Raw genomic sequence first — 25,401 nt, 5'->3', positions numbered from 1 at the left:
TCCTGTATTAAACTCTGGTGGGGTGGCAAGATGCTCAGCACATTTATAACTGTCAACTTTTTTACGAAATACTCCTGCTGCATAGAGAGCAAGTTGTTTACTGCTAGTTTTCTGGTGGAGAAGAGGATAAATGGAAGAATGCTAATTGATAAGACACTGCTCAAGCATAGCGAAGAGGAACTCTTCCAGAGATTTAAATATACTTCAGCTATGAGGCATAATTTCAATCTATTTTTGATTGAAAAAAGAGTTATCTTTATAAAACATGGATAAATGCTTTGTTTATCATATGCTACTGTGACTAAGGACAGAGAACAATGGCAAGGAGTGTATTACGTAAACGAAGAGCATGAAGTATCATTGTTACATATTTGTCATGTATACACTGCCTCTTGTAAGCGTAAAAGAATTACAAACTACGGGTGACACCTCAGCCCATTGGGCCCTGTACACTGGGTAAAAAGCCCCATTTTCGGCTGAGGGAGGAAGACTTGGCTTTACATGCTGGTTCTGACAATTATTTGCCATGTGATGTTGGGCTAATCACCCATCCCAGTCGAGCCTAAGTTCTCCTAGCTGTACCATGGAATCAATGATATTTCCCCAAAGTAATTACAAAATGGAATCAGTTGTATCTCCTGGAGGTGCACGAGACCTACCTAAATAATATCTGTACAGTATTTTTATGACCAGTGACCAGGAAAGGTGGAAACAGAACTCAGGAGTTCCTGATGCAAAGTCCCATGTTAGGGTGACCAGACAGGAAGTGTGAAAAATGGGGACAGGGGGTAGAGGGTAATAGGCGCCTATATAAGACACAGCCCCAAATATCGGGACTGACCCTATAAAATCAGGACATCACCCTACCCCATGTTCATTTCTTTTGGACATGCAGTCTCTGAGGGTGGCACTACCTTCTCCTCCAGCATCAAAAGTTCTTCAAGTCTAACTCAATTCAGCAGCTGAGTAGGCATTTCACTACACAGTTAATATCCGCACACATACATACACCACATGAATATTTAAGATTGGCGTATAAAAGACAACAGTTTAGCAAAAATTTGTAAAAACAAAAAAACAAACAACAAAAAAAACCCCAACACCTATTTTCAAATTTTTACTGTTATTTTCATTCAGCTTTCTCAGAGCCTTTCCCTCCCATAGCACACACTATTGATATTTGATGTGTTGTTTTCGAGTTACCCTTCTTGGGAGTTAACTCTTGAATCCCCATCCTCTCGTAATTCAGAAATTTCACTTATGTTCCACCCTTATTCCATCCAGCAGAGAACACCACATGGAAATGTGTAGCCCCACAGCGAGAAAGGGGTGAGGGTGAGAAAGCATGGGGTTGCTATAGAGACTGATTACAGCCTCATCTTGGCCAGGGCACTTAAGTATTTTCTTAACTTTAAGCATGTGAGTAGTCTCAGTGGAGCTAGCAGAGTTAAGCACACATCTAAGTGCTTAGTGGAAATGGAGCCCTATAACAGGTGTAATCCTGCACCTGCCATAAAGGAAAGCATGAGAATAATGGAGGATACCCCAGACATCAACACTGACCTGTGCACTTGCTGCTGTACATGTTCTCCTGAACCTGGGATTTTGCTTTGCGCTTCCCTGGTGGCCCGGGAGGACCTTGTGGCCCTGGGGGTCCTGGGGGCCCTGGCTCCCCCTTTGCACCTAGGTAGGAAGCAGAATAGATGATTACAGTTGCTGGAGGTGAATAGACCTCCTCTCAGCAGGGGACACTGTATGCATTGGATCTGATGTATTGAGAGAGACTTGCAGGAACTAAAGCCCTTACCCATGCCTGGAAATGACCCCAGCACAGCGGCCTGCTTCAGCAGATACTGGTTAGAGCTGGTTAGAGTTCCATCCAGCAGTGATATCCACTGCAGGAGTAACAAGCTGAATGCTTGTCTATTCCCAAACAGAGACCTCTCCTCGTTTGTGTTTACAAGGGAGCAAATGGCTTTGCAGTGACAGAGCAGCACTAGGTATCCTGTCTGCTCTTGACAGACATCGATTTTAATAGCACCCAGTTTTTTAAAGAAGCCTGGTGCTTGTCCCACTGTCACAAATAAACTGGTTTCCAGGTCCTTTCAGTGCCTGGGGAACAGCAACAATGGAAGAATGGAGAGAACACTGAGTTTTAATTTAAAGCAGCGTTGCCTTATATCACTTTGTTTTCTGAGCTCTCAGCATCAGAGGCTACAGTGTTTAGGCAGCATTTATTTGTAGCTGCCAATGGGCTTCCTGCATGCATTCCTGGGTGGAAATCTGCCTGTCATTTTCTAATAGGAGAAAACTACACTGTGAGAGAGTAGGAGGAAATTTACTATGTGAAAATGTACGGGACAAGGATGAAATTCACACAGCCCAAAGCCTGAGTAAAAAGGCTTTTGTGGGGAACTACACTAGGCTGGGGAGCATAATCCCATGGACAGCTCTACCAGCCTGCTTCAAAACCCTCCTACATGCTGGGCTGCCCAGGGGTGAGATGCAGCCCAGCCCTGCTGAGCACAGGGTGTGCAGAGTCTTCCTTTGCACCCGCTCGCCATTCCCCATGCCACAGAACTGCTATAGTTCCTCTTTACTGGGAACCTCCTGAGGCCCCAGCAGGCCTGTGGGAATGTCACTGCAAGTGACGACCATGTTTAAGACCATGAAAGCGCGAATGCAGGTACGGTAGAAATACCGTGGTAGTGCGGCTATAAATGGTAGTGTGTGGCACTGGCCTGCAGAACACTACAGCACTAGAGAAGGGTAGTCTATTTTACTGTGTTGTATATTTCTGTGCTGCAGGAGAGATCTTAAGGGTGCTTCTTCCTACCTTCTGATATCACGTCATTGTTTGCATCCCCTTTGTCCCCCTTCGCTCCTCTTGAACCTTTTCCTCCTGGCATCCCATCTTTGCCAGGTAAGCCCAGTTCACCAGGGTCTCCTTTTTCTCCTTTCTCTCCTGGATCACCTTTTGGTCCTGGTAAACCTAGGCATGAGAAATTTGTTCGCCATGACTGGGAGTACATACATTTATAAGACTGTCATTCCTAAGGTCAACGTACCTTTCTTTATATTTTTGAAACTCACATCATGTATTATTTATGCCGTACCAGCCCAGTTGTTTTCTTCATTCTGAACTTCCTCAGTTTTGTGGCTTTGAGCCATTTTTTTATGATTTAACATAGCTTTGTAGCCAAATCATATACACTATCCATAAAACGTGTTAGGATACATGGTATATGATGCATAAAGCCCAAAGGCTACATTTTTCAGAAGTGTTCACTAATATTGCAAGCCTGGCTTGAGATACCAAGGTTCTGATTTTCTGAGGTGCTAAGCATCCACAGCACCCAATGACCTGAGTGTGTTCTGGGTGAGGAGGGAGTATTCGGTTAAAAAAAAAAAAGTAAGTATTATTTTACCTTGAAGTCCACTACCATAAGTTTGTTATCACTTGGGGAAGGAAAAAGAGGGAAACGTCTTTGACAAGAACCCACTCAGAACTAGAATATAACCCAGGAGTACTGACCTCTAGCTGTCTACTCTAGCCCCTAGTCCACAGTTCCTTCTTTCATCATTATTTTTAGTACACAACATTTCCTATATGGATATACGTATACACACACACACACAAAACTTTGTTTTCATTCTTTCATTTCTCTTTCTTTGTTAGCCAATGAAGCCTTCCTGATCCCTAACTTTTTTCTAGCATTTAGGAAAACAATTTCTCCTAATGCTTCTTTTATCTCACAGATGCTGACCATGATTTGCAGGGCATTAAACAGTCATCTACACAGCTCCGCTTGCCTTTCTTTTAAGACAACACTGCACTCATTGTTGGTAGACTAATAACTTGTGCCAACGAAAACAACCCCTTCCCTTTCTATTAAAATTACCTTTGTTGTGTTCTTCACATTTTATTTTTCTGACATCATGACAGAGCACAGCCTTCATTTCCTAGTAATGTCCTCGTGCTGCCTCCTCATCCTGCCTCCACACTAGCTACAAGCATGATCAGTCCATATACTTTATGCAGCTGATTACCATTGAGTAAAATATTCAACAACATCTTCTATTGTTGAGTCTTATGACTCCCAGCCACCTCATCAGCACATTTTGCAGTAAGGGGGAAAAAATGAACAAGACGGGTTTGTACACAATTCGTGTGCCAATATTTTGTCCTGTCTGCGTCTCTTCCTCTTCCCCAAAGCTGTGCTAACATTGGAGCTGTAAATGTATAAATCGCTGTCAGCTGGAAATGGATCATGTAGGTTGGTGGTGGCTACTGATTGTAGAGAACCTCGGGTTTTTTACATGTAACTCAACTATTTAAAATGATGCAGTGAAATGGGGAATATACTTAGAGTTCCTGACTCCACTGAATTCAATAGTGAAACTACCCCTGGATTCAATAGGGCCCAAATTTCACCCCTGGTTTCTAACTTGCAAAATGTGTTGAAAAGAGCTAAAATCTCAGCCCTGGAGACTGAAGTCTTCTGCTTTTCCATGGAACTGGTACCACACAGGCAGTGTCAGTTCAAGCTTCCCCATACCAACCTGACAATAGCTTCTAAGGGGTGGAGAACAAAGGCACTTCAGCCTCCATGCCCATTCAATCAATGGCCACTTTGCGGAGACTGCCAACAAGGAAGGCAGTCATGCCAGCTCCTTTGGTACTGTTTGTGACTGAGACACATGGTCGCTGAGGAATGCACCCCTGACTGCTGTCACAATTTTTAACTCGCATCTCAAGTGTTGTCAGTCACATACCGATGCTGCTAACTGAGATCAAAAACCAAAGACTGGCCTGCTAACAGCAGACCCTGCTGCAGTGAGTGGGCAGGAGGCAGGCTGATAACAGCCACTCTTTCACACTCCCTCAGGTGGGCACAGCATGATTTTCAGCCACCTTTGTACCCCACCATCCAGACTTGTGCGAAGTGCCATAATGGAGAATCAAGGTCAATCTGTGACTGGGACTCTTGGGGTCTATTCCCAGCTCTGCCACAGACATGGGTGTGCCTTGAGCAAGTCAGTTAGGGTTAGAGTCACAAAAGGACTTGGTGCCTACCTGCCGCTTTAGGAGACTAAACCCCAGAATCAGGGCCCACTGGAATTCATAAAATCCTCACACAACTGCTGCCAAACCTGTAGGCGCCTAAACTCAGCTGGCGCCTAAATTTTTGCAGTAAACATTCCCTAGGTGCCTATGTTTGTGCCTCTGCATATATGCAATGCTGCCTCATTCTAGGTGTCTGGATGCCTCAGCCCCAGCATGATGCATGGACCTGGGAGAATACAGGCATTCCTCCACCTAACTTGCCTGCTAGGCCCAATCTGGTAAGCATGCTTTCCTACTGGATTAGGCCTCCACTGGCAACCTCACACAAAACAGCTGACGAGAGAAGAACCCCAACCTCTCCCATAACTCTTAGCCTGCTGGTTCGGGCACTCACCTGGCTCAAGTCCCCCTTCCACCTGAGGGGGAGAAAGGGTTTGAACAGAGATCCTAACCATGGGGCCAGAGGATATTCTGATTTGTGGCTCTTTCAGTGTCTCCGGTTGGAGCTTTTCCACTGTGGCTAAATAACTGAAAGTCATTGGAGCACAGGGACTGGATCCTGGGTCTCCTACCTCCCAAATGAGTCCAACCACCAGGCTACAGAGCTTTATTCTCTCTCTCCCTCCCTCTCTCGCTCATGCAGTCTCATATATTCCCTACCCACTGTACTGAAAGTAATGAGGAGTACTTGTGGCACCTTAGAGACTAACCAATTTATTGGTTAGTCTCTAAGGTGCCACAAGTACTCCTTTTCTTTTTGCGAATACAGACTAACACGGCTGCTACTCTGAAAGTTATGAGGGAGGTCCCCCTCCTTGCACAAATGGCATTGGCACTGAACTCTCTGAGAAGGGCAGGACTTAGGATACACTCCTCTCCTCAGCATCTCCCATTACTTAGCTTAGACAGGGAGCAGCCTAGCATGCTGGTTTTTGTGAATCCCATTCTCAGGAGCCAAGGCTCCTTATACAATGACTGGGGAGAGATAGGTGCCTGAGAATGGGATTCACAAAAGCCAGCATGGCAGGTTGTGAATCTCAATGATTTCCTAAGCGCCTAGAAGTCAGGTGTACTGATGCTGAGTGTTGCCATGCCTATGTTCCTTTGTGAATCTAGCTCCTATCCTGTGTGTTCACGTACACGTCTGTTCTGTGAGGCATTTGGGGATTAACAGTAGTGCAAAGTATTATTATTATTATTATTATGGCCAGCCCCAAGTTTTCAAAGTGTTTGTATTATTCATATTCTGGTCATGCCCAGAGGCCCCAACCAAGCTCTGGACCCCACTGTGTTAGGCACTGTAACCCCCACCTAGTAAGAGACTGTCACTGACCCAAAGAACTTACAATATAAATTGGCAAGATAGAGAGAATGGAAGTAAAGCAGCATTCTTGCCACCACTCCATTCCACTCACACACTGAGTGCACACCTGCCTGCTGTCACGGTGACATATAATAAAGACAGGGTCTCCCCAAATTGCTGAAACCTTTTCAAAGGCTAGCTGGAGTCTCAAGGCCATAGACGGGGGGGGGGGGGGGGGATGAAAAACTCTTATAATGACAGAACACAACTCCCATTAATAATAATTATTTACATGTGGAAAATGCTAAGATTTAATTAAACTGCATTAGATCTCTCTCTCTCTCTAATTAGGACTGTACTATACTCTCTAGAGTATATCGACTGTGGCCAAATTCTCCTCTCAGTATAGTGTAAATCAGGAGTAAGTCCATAGAAGTCAATGGAGTGGCACTGGTCTAAAGCTGGTGAAGTCAACGGGAGTTATGCCTGTAGAAGAGAGAGCAGAACTGGGTACTATATGTCTTATTGGTACAGGAACTCCTCACTTAACGTTGTAGTTATGTTCCTGAAAAATGCGACTTTAAGCGAAACGATGTTAAGCGAATCCAATTTCCCCATAAGACTTAATGTAAATGAGGGGGTTAGGTTCCAGGGAAATTTTTTTCATCAGAGAAAAGACTATATCTATATACACATACACACACACACAGAGTATAAGTTTTAAACAAACAATTTAATACTGGTACACAGTGATGATGATTGTGAAGCTTGGTCGAGGTGGAGGAGTCAGAGGGTGGGATATTTCCCAGGGAATGCTTTACTGCTAAATGATGAACTAGCAATTGGCTGAGCCCTCAAGGGTTAACTCTCACACTCTACAAGGCAGCAGGAAAGGAGGGAGGGCAGACGGAGACAGACACACACACCCTGTGTGTATTTGAGAGATAGAGATGCGCATTTCCCCTTTAAGTATGAAGAGTGGCATCAGAAGTACACTGCCTTGTTAATTAGATCAGCAAGCTGAGACCAGACCACAGCTGCTGCCTAAGGCAGCAGCCCCCTCCATCCGTGTGTCCCCCCTGCTCTATGGAAGATGGGGTAAGCGGGATGCAGGAACAGGGAGGAGGGGGACACCCTGACATTAGCCCCCTCTTCTTCCCCTTCTTCCCCTCCCCGGCCCCCACAGCAAGCAGGAGTCTCAGGGAGCATCTTCAAGGCAGAGGACAGGAGCAGCACATGGCAGTGGGGGAGGGACAGCTGAATTGTCTGCAATTGGTAGCCTGCCAAGCAGCTGCTGCATAGGGAACTTAGGGGAGCGGGGAGCTGATGGGGGGGCTGCCGGTCCATCCTGGTTCCAACCACCCACCAGCTAGCTGCAACGGGCTGCTCTTCCTGTAAGCAGTGGACAAAGCAGGCGGCTGCCAAATAACATTAGAAGGGAACATTACACAACTTTAAACGAGCATGTTCCCTAATTGATCAGCAACGTAATAACAAAACAATGTTAATTGGGTCAACTTTAAGTGAGGAGCTCCCATAGTCTATAACATGTGTAAACCTTTCCTGGTTTCCTGAAAAGATGGGGCTGGCAATAATAATACATATACTGAAACTTATTTCCTCTGCTCAGAGTCTATAAGTAACTGTACTTGTGTATAATATTAATGAACTCTTGGGTAAAACAGGATATGTCTGGAAAGTACCTATTTTTCCTCTTCTTCCATTTACTCCTGGTTCCCCCTTTGGCCCTGGGATGCCAGGGATGCCATCTGATCCATTGTAGCCGGGTAATCCATCGAGTCCAGGAAGTCCTGAACAAACCAACAGGAGAGTGTAATTTACATTAACCAAATACTATTTACACTTCATCCTTAAATCCACTGCATTTACTGTATATCAGCAGTTCTTAGAACCTGCCATTATTTGGGTTCAGAGTGTAGCATGTCCTACATTCCAGTGCAATGGCCTTCAATTTCTGATAACCAAGCATGAGTCCTAGCTTAAAGGTAAAGGGTAATATTTTCCCCGTGATCTTTGAGCAAAACTGTGATTGACATCAATTGGTGCTGCATCTTTTGCCTCCAGAACAGTACAGAGAAGCAGTTTGGGTCTTGTTCATGGACTCTTAAAATGAGGGTCCTGAAGAGGCCCAGTGGAATCATGACCACACTCCTTGTCTCTATGACTAGATGGGAGAAGGAAACCAAAGTTCTGGAAGGGGGTCCCCAAACCTTTTTTCTGTTGTTATTTCTGGGGTCATTTAATGGAAAAGGTTGAGAACCACTAAGAAGGGACTAGGAGTTCAATTGTCTGCTCTCCTCTGACTGTATGGTCTTAGACAAGTCATGTGTGTTGTAACCTTAACCTCTCTCAGTGCCCGTCAGCCTATCTGTAAAATAAGAATAACACTTACCTACCTACTGGTAGGATTAAGTAATTCCAAAACTTGGTTGGGCTGACTTAATGGGGGAGGGCACTACGAGTGGTCTGTCCCCCTCCACCACCCTTTGGACCCCACATACAGGAGGGAAGAGAGCCAGATACTTAACAGAAAATGGTTCTAGGAAAAACTGCAATTACAAAAGCAGGGAAAGAAGGCAAGTAATCACTCTTGTAGCCTGGCAGCTGCTTGAGGGGGAAGAGAAATCAAAAATAAAATGAGGAGAGATAAGGACAAGGAAAATATAAACAGAAAAATCACCAGCCAAAATTTTAAAATGTAGCCAATTAAAACAGAGGAGTTCAGTTCTACATACTTATCTCCTTAAGCAAACGCTGCTTAAACCCTATTTCATGTGTTTAATGTTTAACAAGTGCTTAGTGATAGCGTTTTAAGCTAAATCTGAAGCATCCCCTTGTACAAGACCCAAAATACAATAAAGTTAGTGCAGTTCTGCTGAGTGGTGGATGAAGCACAAACACAACTGCACAACCCTTATGTGGCATAGCGCAGTGCACCTTGTCAACTCTCTGGGTGGACACATAAGGCAGGGGATTAGAGGACAGAGGAGTGGCCAGTGGGTCAAAGCCCACCAGCCAAAAACCCTACATGGGGCACATGCAGCAACAGGGGCTATGATCACTACTACAGTCCAAAAAGAAAAGGAGGACTTGTGGCACCTTAGAGACTAACCAATTTATTTGAGCATGAGCTTTCGTGAGCTACAGCTCACTTCATAGATGCATCTGTACAAGTATCCCCTGCCATACCACTGTGTTGGAGTTAAAAAATTCCATACAGCAAACCCTGTGTTGTTCCCATGCCCGAGCCCCATCTAATCTAATTTGGCATGAAGATTGGCATTTGGCTTTTAACTAGGAAAGCAAGACCCAGCAGTTTGTGAAACTTTACAACTTTTTCTTAAATTTAGGATTTTATGAAGCTTCTCGAAGTTTCACAAAAGACTTTCACAAAAGTTTAAACCATTGTTTAAAAAAGAAATTGAATTAAAAGTCCTGCATGTCCAAATAAATGGAAGCTACTCTATGCAATTAATAACTGTTTTTCACTGAAAATCATCCCTGCCTCTAGGACCAGCAGGGGAATAAAATGGAAAACATTCAGCAGTGCACGACTTGTACTTGGATGGCGGGAAACAGAATGTGAACCGCAAAGATTTCAAATTTGTTCTAAAAGCTACATTTTTTGAGGAATTTCCCAGGCTTCAATCATGCAAAGGCTCATGCACACATTTAATTTACATGAGATCCTCACATATGTAAGCGTACAGGAGCTCCTCAATGAAAGTCATCCCGGTTAACATTGTTTTGTTGTTACGTTGCTGATCAATTAGGGAATATGCTTGTTTAAAGTTGTGTAATGCTCCCTTCTAACATCATTTGGCAGCCCCCTGCTTCATCCACAGCTTGAAGGAAGAGCAGCCCGTTGGAGCTAGCTGGTGGGTGGTTGGAACCAGGGTGGACCGGCAGCCCCCCCATCAGCTCCCCGCTCCCCTAAGTTCCCTGTGCAGCAGCTGCTCAGCAGGCTACCAACTGTGGACAATTCAGCTGTCCCTCCCCCCACTGCCATGTGCTGCTCCTGTCCTCTGCCTTGAAGATGCTCCCTGAGACTCCTGCTTGCTGTGGGGGCCGGGGAGGGGAAGAAGAGGGGGGCTAATGTCAGGGTGTCCCCCTCCTCCCTGTTCCTGCATCCCCCTTACCCCATCTTCCATAGAGCAGGGGGGACACACGGATGGAGGGGGCTGCAGTGGTCTGGTCTCAGCTTGCTGATCTAATTAACAAGGCAGTGTACTTCTGATGCCACTCTTCATACTTAAAGGGGAAATGCGCATCTCTATCTCTCAAATACACACAGAGTGTGTGTGTCTGTCTCTGTCTGCCCTCCCTCCTTTCCTGTTGCCTTGTAGAGTGTGAGAGTTAACCCTTGAGGGCTCAGCCAATTGCTAGTTCATCATTTAGCAGTAAGGCATTCCCTGGGAAATATCCCACTCTTTGACTCCTCCACCTCGACCAAGCTTCACAATCATCATCACTGTGTACCAGTATTAAATTGTTTGTTTAAAACTTATACTGTGTGTGTGTGTATGTGTATATAGATATAGTCTTTTCTCTGATGAAAAAAGTTTCCCTGGAACCTAACCCCCTCATTTACATTAAGTCTTATGGGAAAACTGGATTCGCTCAACATCATTTCGCTTAAAGTCGCATTTTTCAGGAACATAATTACATTAAGTGAGGAGTTCCTGTATGTAGTTTGGGCCTAAACTTTGGAATTGGTGAGACTGTAATGGCTGCTGTTTCTTTATAAACTGATTGTCTTACAAACTAAGGCGCCTCAGCACCATTCCCATTCACTGTGTAAAGAGATAGCTCAGTGCTAGGAGCCAAAGGAGATGTCTGATCAAAATACATACAGCCATTTGATCCAACTACATGACACATGCACTGCACTACCGCATATTATATGTTTATTTATTAGATCAATTCCGTGCAAAGTGGTCCCAAATTAAATAAGGCATCAGGTAAATATTAAAAATCATGAAATAAACAATACATATATGTAAGTTGTCATGTGAAAACACACAGTGCAGCTATAGTTTACACTATGCGTTTCATAATCTTTAGTATTCAACTGATGCCTTATGAAGGGAAAGATCATTTTACGCAGAAAAAATGTTCATGCTGGAAAACAGACATTACGGGATTAGTATCCTGGTTATTTGATGTGGGTCAATTTACTAATAAAGTTTGGAAGATTCTGCAACATGGATCCTATTCAGAAACATTCATATAAAGACAATGGTATAATAAATTTAAAGGGCCAGAGTCTCCAGTATGTTCCAGCAGCTTTGTGACACTCTGCCATACACTTATTTTAGTTAGCCAGTTAATTAAACTGGGTTTACAGCTGCTTTGCATCACCAAAATGGAACAAAGCAGCTGGAACTTCCTGGGGAACCTAGCCTAATAGGACGAGAATAAGAGGCAGCGGTAGCACCAAAAGCGTAGGCAGGCAGGCAGGGGAGACGATCTCAGATTTATAATCCTTCTTGCTACTCTGAGACAGCCACGGTAGAGACACGGGAAACTCTGAATGGTTGTAGCAGCGCAAAGGAGGAAAGGTGGTCCTGTGGTTCAAGTACAACATTGGGAATTAAGGTATCTGGGGCTCTCTTCATGGCTCTGCAATAGATTCTGTGTGACCTTAACCCTGGTGTTCCCCAGTGTTCTTATCTGTACAGTGGAGACAATTGAGGTGACCAGATAGTCAAAATGAAAATAAATATACACTTGACACTCTTTCCCCAACAATAAGCCTGTTCCCACACTGACCTCCTTCCCTCAGCTCCTGGGCTGTGACCTACTTCCGCTGGGCTGGTGATTCTGAAACAACCCCCCAGGTTCCCCCTATAACAGTGTGGGAGTGGCGCCCCGCAATTCTATCACCAGCTTCCTTCTGGCAGTGCTGCTGTGGCTGTTTTCCCCAGGGGCTAGGAGAATGGCTTTGCAGAGCCTACAGCAGCACCCTCTGCTGCGGAGAAGTGCTGAATGTTGCTGTTGATTATAAATTGGTTTGGCAGAATTCTGTTTGTTTATTATTTCAACAGACAATGTTGATGTTTATTTTTAAGCATTTTTCCTATTTTATCTATTTAATTTTTCAGAGTTGCAGGAAATTATAGGAGGATCAGCCAATGGGGGGTTCAGACAATAATTACTGATAACAGGAGATGTTGAGATTCGAAAAGTTAAAGCTTTAAAACCACTAAAGAACAAATTATCAATATATGTCAATAGATACTAAGTGTAAAAATATCCTTAAGTCAAACTCTAATAAGTTCTGAAGCAGCATTTTTCTTACTTTCTCTACCTGTAAACTTGTATTATCGTTGATGGAAATATTTTTTGTCGTTGCATGTTTGTTATGGTGAAATCGACATTTACCAACATTTACCAATAAAAATCGAATTCTTCCAAGTCTAACTATAAAACAGCATAGGTGTTGCATTTTAAAACTCAAAATGCTGAGGACAGGCTGAATTTTACTGAAAAATGGGGGGAGGGAGTTCACTGTCCAGGGGAAGGAAGTACAACAAGAGGCTATCTAATCACTGGAAGGATAACGACACTATATACCTCACATGATCGTGGAGAGGCTAAAGTTGTGAATGTTTGCAAAGCATTTTGAGATCTTCTTATAGATGCTGTAGAACTGCTAATATTATTCTCATTCTCCTGGAATAGCTAACAGATGGGTAGCAGTGGATTGGTAGGCAGGCCTGGGTACCACGAGCTCACCGCACTCAGCCAAAACAAGAATGAATGGGAATGATCAGATGCAGAACAGAAATATCATAAGAAAAAGCAGAGAGGAGAGCAGAGTCTTTTTTTCTCTTTGACATAAACATTATACCACTGGGCCACATCATACAGTCAGGCTAGAAGCACTTCTAGATGTTCAGCATCCAGATATTTTCTTATTTCTTATTAGTCTTAGGAAACTTTGGTTCATAGACTCAGGGCCAGTCTTCAGGAAAAGAATGTTTTTTGATTCACCCCTCTCTCACACTAACCTGGAGATCGCTTTGTCTAGGGTATGTCTTTATACAAATATTTTTTAAACCACCAAGTGAATCAACATCATACCTACAGTATTACAACTGAAAAGGTATCTTACCTGGGGAGCCTGGAGGGCCTAAACCAAAAACAAGCAAAAGAACACGGGAAACAAAGAGAAAAAATGGTGAGTGTAACTTGGCAGCTCAAGTAAAACCAACACTAAACTCAGCTGATTAGCATTAGACCAAAACAAGACAGAAAAGAACTTTCAAACTTCTGAAGAGGCACTTATGGGTTAAGCTATTTTGAATTAAAAGTAAGTACTGAAGCATTAGTGCAGATCCAGCCAGACTTGCAGTATAATTGCTTGTGAGGATAATCTTTCAAAACACCCACTTTATATGCCAAGCCCAGTCATTTCTTAAATTTCCAGTGATAACAATTTGACAAGAATGGCCTCTGAATTCTCCATTCTATTGAATTAATTAAATCAGGAGACAGGTGTTTATGTGCCTTTTCACAAATATGCCCCTAAATCATCCATTAATTATTATGTTTACATTTCTTAGTGCCTCATAAGGAGTTCTCTAAAGCTTTGGTTGTGGTAATGGAAGAACAGGTCTACAGTGTCTCAGGTTAAACGTTGCAAATGTCATGAGAAATTTTTTTTAGAGAATATCCATTCCAAAGTACACACCTTCCTGGGTAATCAGCAGGAATTCAGAGGTTTGAAATAGGATGGTTAAATATTTTCTCCTCTCTAATCCGCAATAACTTTATGGCTAAATAACAAACAGGCTCCTTTTACTTGTAATTGTTCTCTGTTTGGATTGGATCTGGTTGCCTGTGGGAGTTCACCGTTTGGTAATACTAGAAATTGGATTCACTCTAGTAGTTCAAGGGATATGTGTAATACAAGACATTCCAGTGGAAGCTGTTGAAGTCTGTTCTGTCTGTGACTTCAACTACATCGAAAACAAACCTCCACTAGGTGTATGCAAAATATTATCATTCATTTTCCATGGAAGAGAAGCTTAGTGCTACTATCACTTGAGAGCCCATAAATTAGGGTAGCTTTTACAATGTATGCCTATGCTATTACTTTGCCCTGCCAGAGCAATATAAAGGGTCCTTACTGTACATGACTTCCATGCCCATAATTCTCATGAGGCAGGAGTAAACAATTAATACAGGGCATAATAAGAATTATCTGTTCTATGTAACTTCTGGTAAAACATACTTTGATCAAAAACCGGGGGAAGTTGGAAGATAAGAAGAGAGATTACTGCTGGGATTAAAGAACCAAATTCTCTGTACTAACATTTTTACCAGGGCTACAAAGAATCTTTTTAAATCTAAAATTCTACATAGAAATTAAAGAAATAAACAGATCTCGGACACTAAACCTGACAATTTTAAGCATTCATTAAAAAGCTTTATCGGAAAAGTGAAGCACAGTTTAGAACTGCACTAAATCTGCACTGATTTTTTTTATAATGCTGGTAGATGCTAGTTAATACCCTTTTCAATACCCTTTTCAGTCAATTTTCCAAGAAATGCCTGATTTTTTCACTGCAGATAATTTTTTTCCTTAGTACTCTCACTCACTTTGTCATCTTGAACTCACTGAAGACCCTAGATGTCCTTTTATCAGATAGATAAATAGGAAAAGTACTTGAAATGTAGCCAATGTAACGAAGACAGGTAATGTCTACCGTGTAAGTGAGCTATTGTTAAAGCCAATGTTGGAGTGGGCTTATCTAAGATGAAGATTCAGGGAGTGCATAGAAAGGGATTTAGCAGGCCCCGGAGTAGTGTGAAGTCAGAATTCTGGAACCCAACACAAGATACATTTAAGCTGTACTTGACAGTGGAGTTGTCTTTGTTCCAGTCAAATTTCACCTGCGCTTTCAAAAGGAGTTTTTGTGTTTTGTCTCCAATAAATCAAGGCCAGATCCATACAGGGGAATTTCCCACAAAATTCTACTCATTTTGAATTCAGGTCAGTTAAATTGATATTAAACCCTGTTGGATCAGTAGTTCATACCAACTGCAAATGGCCTGAACTGTTTTACTGAACTGGTTTCCAAACCTAAGTGGTTTACTTATTTTCTCATTTTCAAGTACGTATATCAGCTCCAGCATCTCAGACTTCTATATACTTTGGCTAGCAAAGCCAAGACAGAGCCCTTGGAGTAGCTAAAGCTTTACATTTTCTTGTTTTCCCAGACCATATGCAAACTTCTCATGCCTTCAGCCTGCCCCAGCCATCAAGTATTTTGAAATTCCTATGGATTTCTGAGAAACCAACCTTAGAGTTTCATGATATGACCATCATCATCCTTCAGAGTCCACTACTTCCACTCCTACCTTAGCCATAGCAGTTGCTACAGTGATACAAGGCCCTCCCTCCCTCTGGGTTGTCCATCCCATGCTGATCTAGAATCAAAAGGCTAAGCTCCAGTCATTAATGGTTGTATAGCACCTCGAAGATGCCGAGAGTTATTAATGACAGGTTTCAGAGTAACAGCCGTGTTAGTCTGTATTCGCAAAAAGAAAAGGAGGACTTGTGGCACCTTAGAGACTAACCAATTTATTAGAGCATAAGCTTTCGTGAGCTACAGCTCACTTCTGAAGAAGTGAGCTGTAGCTCACGAAAGCTTATGCTCTAATAAATTGGTTAGTCTCTAAGGTGCCACAAGTCCTCCTTTTCTTTTTGAGAGTTATTAAGTACCATTACTGAGATCCCAATTCCGTAATGAGCTCTGCAAGGGTGACAGGAAAACTATCTAGGAAATAAACATCCCCAGGAACAATGTTACTCTGGAGACTTTTTAATCAGATCAATAGTATCATTCCTATAATAATTTTAGTCCTACAGCCTATAATTATCTCAAGCCAATTTTTCCTCCAAAAATTATTTCATCACCAAGCATACAGCATTCAGCATAATACTATAGTAGTATTTGAAAACGTACCTGTTAAGCATATCCCTTTTGTGCTGTTACATAAATCCACCATCACACGGACCTAATATTACAAAAGTAAAATGTAAAATTCACAACAGTGCACTGAGGTTCAGTTTCTACAGAAAGGACAAACAAAACCTCTCTATGGTTCACTTCACTCTTCTGTGTGATTGCTGTGCAAAAAGCAGTTGGGGAAATTATCTACTTTACAACTACACCACCTTGTAGAATGTGAGCGAACTATTTAGGCCTTAACTTTGGCCTTCTGAAGACCGGCATATGTATTTGTCAATTATTCTATCTTTAAAAATCTGTGTATTGTACCATTTTAACAGCATTTAAAAAAAATACTGGATGGGCACATCTCTGGATGCAGTCTGGGTAGAAAAACTTACACCTTATTTCACTTAGGTTTTCATGGCTCTCTATCTGAGATAGGTTATCAAAGATTATCAAAGCCGGCAGCAGCCAAATATGATCTGTGTTTAACTCATACATATGTCCATTTATGGGTCATTTTCCATCATGCAACATAACTTGCTTACCAGATCTATAAGGTGATTTTTACTAATTTCTTCACTTGACATAATACAGAGCAGCATGTGAATTTGGAATTAGATTATTGGAACCTCATCCATTTGTGGCACTACAATAATTGGGGCATTTGTTTGGATACTTGTAATCGAGAAAGAGCCACAATTCACCATCTCAACAAGACCATCTTTATAACAATGTCCTTAAGTTGTAGTAAGTATGCCTACCGATAAATTCTGGTACTGTATTTTTGTCTACATTTCTTTCTTTTTTATTTACTTCCTAAGAGTGAACATTGTACTAATACAGGGCTCAGCACTGTGAGATGATGAGTACTCTCAACTCCCAGTGATTTGAATGGCAGCTGGCAATGTTCAGTGCCTTGCAGAATCAAAGAGTCCTTATGTAAGTGCTAGCCAACATTTCTGATTTAAAATATGCTTTACCTCTTCCTTCACTATACTTACAACATCTATCTTCAGATGTCACAAGTATCCTTCCAGGGTAATATAAAAACCACTGCATTCTCTTTTAAATTGTATACACTGTCACTGTTGTAGCTAAGTTTATTTTTTATAAATCAAAAGATACAAAGGATAAAATTTTCAGCCTTCAATTGTGCTTGAGTAAAACTGCCTCCACTCAGCACACATGCATGCATTTGTTTTTGCATAACCTTGTGTGTGCCCTTTAAATAATCTAAGGACATGCAAGGTTTACCATTTGCACCTGCAAAACCTATTGTCAACCAACTGTCATTTAATCTGTTCTTCAATCAGCAAAGTTACTGGGGTAGAAAATGCATGCATCATGGGATCAGTAATGGGATATGTACTGCAGCTTTTGTTCTGTTGGTTATTGTTTCAAATCCAGCCCACAATGGTATTGACTAAGCTGTTGCTCCTCAGCGACAGTTCTGAAACCTGTGTGATTGGTGGCCTCCATGTAACGCCTACTAGACAGGTGTCCAGGTCATAAAAAACAACCAATAAATTTAGCACTTATTAGCACCCTTGTTGGTAAACTCAAACAAGGAGACCAAGAATTCAATGGGTATGGAGAGTAAACTTTCCTCAGACCACCAATAAGTCAGAGTCAAAGCTCTTTAGCTGAGGAGCAAGGAGAAGTTTATACCATCTTCCCTGCTGAACTTCTACTGTGGATGGAGAATTTCTGTCTCCATGGCTGTCAATACAGCCCTTTTCATCCACTCTAGGCTCACTTTAAACTTGGTTTAAAAAGAAAAAGGAGAGAACTCCAAACACAGAAAATGAGAGAGATACCAGGCTTCAAAGAGTTCTTCAACAAAATCAAGGCACTCAAGACCTGATATATCTAATGTAAAAACACAAGTCAAGTCAGTTTTTAAAACAAAGTATGATGCTGTCTTTATAAATAATTTAAAATAAAAACTCAGGATACATAAACAAAAACGATCTGGGACACAACGGTGGTTTGGTGTTTTGTTTTGTTTTTGTTTTGTTTTTTGCTTTGCTATGCTATTCACCTATCAGAACCACTGCCTTCCATTTTTTTCTCTCTAGATCATGTCTAGGGGTTCTGCAGCCTTAGACAAACTGGCAAAACACCACCCCTACTAGTTCACTGTCATCCACACAGAACACTAACTGAATGGTTTACTGGCCCAGATGTTGCTGCTCAAGATGATGGTCTACCTCAGAGGTTTTCAAACTGTGGTCCGTGGACCACCAGTGGCCCGCAAGCTCCATTCAGGTGATCCGCAGATAGTTCCCTCTAAGGTGCATGCCTTGGCGGCCACACACAACAGAATGAAGGACCACCCATCTAATTAGTGGAGTCGCACAGGCGTGGCTCCACTAATTAGGTGCCTGGATCCTGGAAAAGACGAAAAGATATAAGGTGAGGTGGTGGCCTTGGGGTAAAAAATGGGGATAGGTGGGAGTGAGCAGTGGGGTGAGAAGAGGGGGTGGTGGGAATTTTGGACATGCAGGGCTGCAGCAGACAGAGAAAGAGGCGACTTTCCCCAGCTCCAGGGCTGCGGCTGCCGGGGAGAGACGGCCCTCCTTCCCATCCTCAGCTCTATGGCTACTGTGGAGGGGGAGAGACCGCCCCCACTTCCCAGCCCCAGCTTGGGGGCTGCTGCAGTGGGGGAGAGAGGGAGAGACCCCCCTCCTCCCCAGCCCCAGCTCAGGGGCTGCTGTGGCAGGGGAGAGAGGGCACATCCAACACATTAGAAAGGTAAGACTACTAATATTAAAATATGAGTTGTGTGCTTTTATTTGTACAACAAAAAACGTTAATTATTAAGGTTATTTTATATATAGCACTTTTATCCAAAGCGCTTTACAGTAATTAACTGACAGTACAAACAACATTTGGAAAGAGCATTAAGCAGTCTGCTGAGACCTTCAGCAGTTTTCAAGTGGTCCATAAAAAAAAAAAAGTTTGAGAACCACTGGTCTACCTATTTGATATTGCCACTCTTACTCACACAATCAAGGCAAAGAGCACAACTGTCTGAAGTGCCAATAAACACCAAGTGGACAACATCATATGATACTTTCTACTGAGGCAAAGTTTCCTTTAGAGGCTCTGATTCAGCAAAGCACTAAGGGCTTGATCCAAAGTCTATTTAAGTTAATGGAAATCCTTCTAATGACTTCAGTGGGCTTTGGATCAGGCCCTAAAATACCTGCTTAACTTTAAGCATATGACTCAAACATCTTTTTAAAGTATTTTTCTTGACTGTTTTTACCTTAGAAATATCAGATCTTGACTTCCTTGTCTTTGCTAGAGAACTCTTCATAAGGACTGTCTGCCTTGGGTAAATGGGACTATGCATGCAGATTTTTAGTTCTAAGTTTGAAGGGGCTTTCTGAGGGCCAATCCTGCAAGGTGCTAAGTACTTCTGCAAGGAACAAAACACCTTCAAATTCCACTCACATCGGTGGGTGCTCAACACCTAGCAGGATCAGGCCCTCTTCTTCTGCAGACCTGTGTTGACAATTAGCATGTGTTAATTTTTTCTGAGGATCTTTCAGATTCCAAGCTGCATTTCAGATCAGACAGAACAAAAATGTTCTTAACTGGCAAACATGCAAAGTAGGTTCATTCACTTACAGTATTTCTCTTTCATTTGTAAATCACTAAGTAAAAATATAAGATGATATTTCCAAAATGGTTTTAAGGCTACAGAAAGTAAAATGTTCTAGTAAAAACCATATGATCTTATGCAAAGGATTTCTTTTTCAATAAAAAGAGTTTAAGACAATATATACAAACCTGATCTTCCTAACATTTGTTCTGAAATATGAGAAAATATAACATAAGCTGCTTAACTGCATAAGTCTTTGTGTTTTGTACCTTTAATCAAGAACTTGCCACACAACATTCTGATGCAAAAGAAAAATCAAAAGTACTTCTGTTAAAAATGTCAAGCCAATAAACTTCTATATTATCATAATTACATGAGTCACTTTTTGCAAGTAATCTCATTAAATTCAGTTGTTAGAGTGATAACATTTACATAAATACAAATGTCAATAGTTTATTAAGCATAACAGTTACCGCGTTTAGTGTGGCAATACTGAAAATCCTTACTTCCATAAGTAATCCTTAAAGTCATTGGGAGTATTTACATCACTAAGGGGAGAGAGGGCGTCAGATTTGCCTTTTCTTGTTATTTTTGAACCAGGGCCTGCAGTCCTTACTCAGGCAAAACTCACAATGAGTTTCCCACATGTTGATGGTATTTTTTACTGAGTAGATACAGTAGAAGCAGGCCCTAGAGCCCCTGTTCTAGAAACACTCATGCACATGAGTGGAACCCCATATTCAGGAAAAATTCCCATTGAAGTGTGAGAAATTCAGTGCCGTTTTGCCTGAGAAAAGACCTCAGAATCTGGCCCAACACTAACAAAGAGCTAATCCTGCTTTCCTTACCCATGCCACTAATCCCACTGATTTTAGATAACGACAGGTTTCAGAGTAGCAGCCGTGTTAGCCTGTATTCGCAAAAAGAAAAGGAGTACATAATGCATCCGATGAAGTGAGCTGTAGCTCACGAAAGCTCATGCTCAAATAAATTTGTTAGTCTCTAAGGTGCCACAAGTACCCCTTTTCTTTTTACTGATTTTAAAGCTTTCTCAGTGAATAAGGTTTTGAAGGAATGGGCTGCTAAAGGGATGACTAATATGCCTAATAATAAAAAAGTGGAAATGTGTGTGACTGTAATTAATTATTCTGAATTATACAATGAGATTCAAACTAGTGGTGTAATACAGGGGAATATTTAGAATTTTAAATTCCTGAAAATTGTCATTTTATTTGAATTTATTTGTAAAGGTCTCTTTTTTACACATATTGTAACTAGTTTGAAAGCTTCCTGTAGTATTTTAACTAAATCCAATACTGCACTTTTTAAATAAATAACAATTAAAATAGCCGCCTCTTTCAGGCAAAATTGGGAATCCTATCAGATCCTGTTAAAAGCTGTTGCTCTTATTTTGTCTGCACAATAGTCATCTTAAAAAACTTTAGTTACAACCTGCAAAACAATATAGTCTGTTTTATGGATTTCTCTGCCTTAATATTTGCAGGCTATAACCAGTGTTAATTTTTCATGGAAATTAGACTGAAGAAAACATTGTGATATATCCTGTAGGGAACACAATCCCTGCAAGGGCAGGGGCTGACCAAACAACCAAACAGTCTTTTCTCATCTCTGACTTCTATGATATGGGAAACAGATGAGATTTGCTTTGCAATTCTGTAAATTTCACCTGCTTTTTCAGATTTGGGAACAAAGATGAGAAAGATCTTAAAGGACCATCACAGTGGAACACTAGAGAGATCATTAAGGGAACATGGAACCAACTACTACAAAGGCCATAGGTGCTGGAGGTTAGGGTGGCTTAGGCAGTCTTGTGATCCGGCCCTGCTGCAGGGGTCACTGTTTCTCCTCACTCACACATACACACACTTTTCCTGAGATGGAAGAAAGTCCCACCACTCTTCATTTAAGTTTCATGTTAACATTTATTTCTTAAAACATCCTCCAATAAGCTGGTGAATTTCACTAGTAAAGTTCTCAGGGCAGCGCCTCCCCGGGAGAGAATCTGACCCAGCCCTTCCCTTGGGGGAGGGAAGCAGATATGCCCTGGGGACTCCACCTTAGGCCACAGACCCTATCTCTTGGTGGAATCTCTGATGGACCCTTCCCCTGACACCAGCTCCTTGGAGATGCTCTCAGGGCCCAGCCCCTACCCCTAGGGGCGCACCCTACCGGCACCATGGAGTAGGTCATCATCATAAGCAACTCATCGTTCTCGGCCCGAACGTGGCCCCTGGCTGCCGCTCCGCGGTGGCTCCTCTTGTGCCGGGCGGCCCCTGGGGCCGCTGCCCCTGGGGCGGTGGGGCCCAGGAGGGACCGCAGGATGCTGTCACTGTCTCCCCCCTGGGGCTGTGCAGCCTCCAGCTGCCGCAGCGCCGCGCTCAGCTCCCTCCACTGGCCCAGCAGGAAGAGCGTCCCCGCGGCGCTGAGCGCCGAGAGCAGCCCCACTGCGGCCAGCAAGCAGCGCAGCGCCCGGCCGCCGTCCCCCTGCATCCCCGGCCCGGAGGCGCGCTCGGGCAGGGTCCTGCGAGGCCGAGCGGCCGCGGCTCCCCGGCGCTAGCGGGCAGGCGGGGGCGGAGCGGCGCTGGGGACTCGCTGGCTCCGGCTCCGGGACGGGCTTTATGGCCCCGGGCACCGTGGGCTGCTTCCACCGCCAGCCACAGAGCTGCCCGGGGTGTCGAGGCGGAATTAATGGGAGAGGCGGGCGCTGCGGGGACGGGGAGCAAGGGGCAGGGACACTGGGGACCTGGCACCGGGGCAGGGCGGGGAGCAAGGGGCAGGGACACAGGGGACGTGGGAACAGGGGGCAGGGACACGGGGGACCTGGCACTGGGGCAGGGCGGGGAGCAAGGAGCAGGGACACAGGGGACGTGGGAACAGGGGGCAGGGACACGGGGGAGCAAGGGGCAGGGACACAGGGGACGTGGGAACAGAGGGCAGGGACACGGGGGACCTGGCACCGGGGCAGGGCTGGGGACCAGGGGGCAGGGACACAGGGGACGTGGGAACAGGGGGCAGGGACACGGGGGACCTGGCACTGGGGCAGGGCGGGGAGCAAGGAGCAGGGACACAGGGGACGTGGGAACAGGGGGCAGGGACACTGGGGACCTGGCACCGGGGCAGGGCGGGGAGCAAGGGGCAGGGACACAGGGGACGTGGGACCAGGGGGCAGGGACACGGGGGACCTGGCACTGGGGCAGGGCGGGGAGCAAGGGGCAGGGACACGGGGGACCTGGCACTGGGGCAGGGCGGGGAGCAAGGGGCAGGGACACAGGGGACGTGGGAACAGGGGGCAGGGACATGGGGGACCTGGCACTGGGGCAGGGCGGGGAGCAAGGGGCAGGGACACAGGGGACGTGGGACCAGGGGGCAGGGACATGGGGGACCTGGCACTGGGGCAGGGCGGGGAGCAAGGGGCAGGGACACAGGGGACGTGAGACCAGGGGGCAGGGACATGGGGGACCTGGCACTGGGGCAGGGCGGGGAGCAAGGAGCAGGGACACAGGGGACTTGGGACCAGGGGGCAGGGACACGGGGGACCTGGCACTGGGGCAGGGTGGGGAACCAGGGGACAGGAAGGAACACAGGGGACCTGGCATTGGAGTGAGGGGAATACAAGGGGAAGGGACATGGGGGACCTGACACCAGGGCAGGGCAGGGGAGTAGGGGGCAGGGACACGGGGCAGGAGGGATACAGGGGATCTGGTATATGGACTGGGCAGAGGACAAGGAGGAGTGACAGGTTTCTGACACACAGGATCCGAAAGAGCGGTTCCAGGCACACTAGGGTCCAGGGCCCAGGGCAAGTACAGGCACACAGGAGTGGAGGACCAGCGACTGAGAAGTGAGTATAAGGGTCGGAAGAGGACAGTGGCAGGGATACAGCTGAGTTGACATGGGTCAGTGGATCAGGCATAGGGGTTAGGAGTACAGCGAAGCGTGGATGCAGTCTGATGGAAGGGATTGGGAGATGAAGGGGAACAGGGTACCAGAGTATGGGACAGAGCCTCAGGACAAATACAATCAGAGACTGGCGCAGGGAGCAGCAGCATAGGACAAGGTTAAGGGAATGAGGATGATGGAAAAAGATGTGGAACATGGGCACAGTGCTAAGGGATAGGGAAAGAGGGGCAGAGGATCTAGGTTAGGACACTCATTACAACCTCTGGCTGAAATATTCATAGTGGGCATGTAAAATTATGATCCCAAAATCCTTATTTACATTAGGCACCTAAACAAATCAAAGTTAAGCATCCACTTTGAAAATGCATGCCTTGACCCTGGAAATTGAAATTAGGTCAGGATATTTTTATGGGAAATTGCAGGACAGCCAAGGGGAAGACAACCTTTACTCCTTGTTGCCTCCAACCATGATAGACATTTAGGTGCTTAAGTAGACATCACTACTTCCACTGGCTGGGGTACTATTGTGCTTTTGGCCATATTATAAAGATAGCTGTATTACGTCCCATTTTGCTGCTTGTTATATCTACAATATAATTTTGTAATTTAGAAAAGCAACTTGACGTTTTCAAGAGGTACCATATAATTCACTAATAACCATTTATATTATGTTATGGCTGTAGAACTGGGCACACCTCCAAAAGCTTTATGTGATTTAACATTTTATGATCATCAATGAATTATTTGACAGCAGTGTGCTGTGTGGGAGAAATAAACCAAATTCTGCTCCCAGTTACTAATGTAAATCCCATAGTACCTCCATAGAAATCAATGGAGTTACTCAGGATTTATCAATGCTGTAAATCAGAGCAGAATTTGGCCCATAAATGTTACAATTTTCATACAAATCTCCAAGAGACCCTAACCCTTGAAAGAAGAGTTAAAACATCTAATTATTAAAGAAAAATGTGTGTATGTATAAACACACCAGACCACACACAGTAATTCAAGGTCAGTGCCAAAGCCACTGCTTTTTCCCCTTTAACAATTAGGTGGGTTAACTCTTCTTAAGAGTTTGCTAGCTTTTGGAGGTTTGTAAGACCACTTCTGGGCTGAATTCACTTTCATTTACACTCCATTAATTTCAGTGGCATTACTCCAAATTTACATCAATGTACCTGCAATTTGGCTATATCACACATACAGAGCACAAAGAGATTAAAATAATTAATGGATGGTTATAAAATGTTTATTTATAGTCATAACTGATGGGCTAGAAAGATTTTCCCTCCCACTTTCTGATCAGAAGTTTGGAACACCCATAGCAGAGACTACCCAAAGCATTCACCCCAGACTTTATACCAAGCCTTGTGCTTGCTTTGCCAGGGCTTTGGAAGTTTAGCTAGTATTGTGTGAATAATCTTGCCACGCAGGAATATTAAATAAAGTTGATTGATTATGTATTAGGTTACAGCCTGGAAATGGGCAGAGGTGAGGTTTCAGAGTAACA

General features: G+C 43.9%; 1 protein-coding gene across 3 annotated transcripts in view; it reads right to left on the bottom strand.

The window, feature by feature from the left end:
• GLDN (gliomedin) overlaps positions 1-22,654 on the bottom strand; it is a 34,807-nt gene extending 12,153 nt beyond the window's left edge. The window contains exons 1-6 of one of the 3 annotated variants that reach the window (XM_073303886.1): positions 22,161-22,654; positions 16,370-16,421; positions 13,510-13,527; positions 8,075-8,182; positions 2,837-2,992; positions 1,564-1,683 (exon numbers count right to left, since the gene is read on the bottom strand). In XM_073303886.1, coding sequence (XP_073159987.1) covers positions 1,564-1,683; positions 2,837-2,992; positions 8,075-8,182; positions 13,510-13,527; positions 16,370-16,421; positions 22,161-22,481 — 775 coding nt within the window. In that variant the 5' untranslated portion in view covers positions 22,482-22,654. The remainder of the gene's footprint in view (positions 1-1,563; positions 1,684-2,836; positions 2,993-8,074; positions 8,183-13,509; positions 13,528-16,369; positions 16,422-22,160) is intronic. The other 2 variants (XM_073303887.1, XM_073303888.1) reach the window with 2 other exon arrangements.
• Between the last annotated feature and the right edge of the window lie 2,747 nt (positions 22,655-25,401).

This window comes from Lepidochelys kempii, chromosome 10 (genome assembly GCF_965140285.1).
Source record: "Lepidochelys kempii isolate rLepKem1 chromosome 10, rLepKem1.hap1, whole genome shotgun sequence".
NCBI classification, from domain to species: Eukaryota; Metazoa; Chordata; order Testudines; family Cheloniidae; genus Lepidochelys; species Lepidochelys kempii.
Note: the sequence above shows the minus strand (reverse complement) of the source record. Positions and strands in the feature narration are given on the sequence as shown.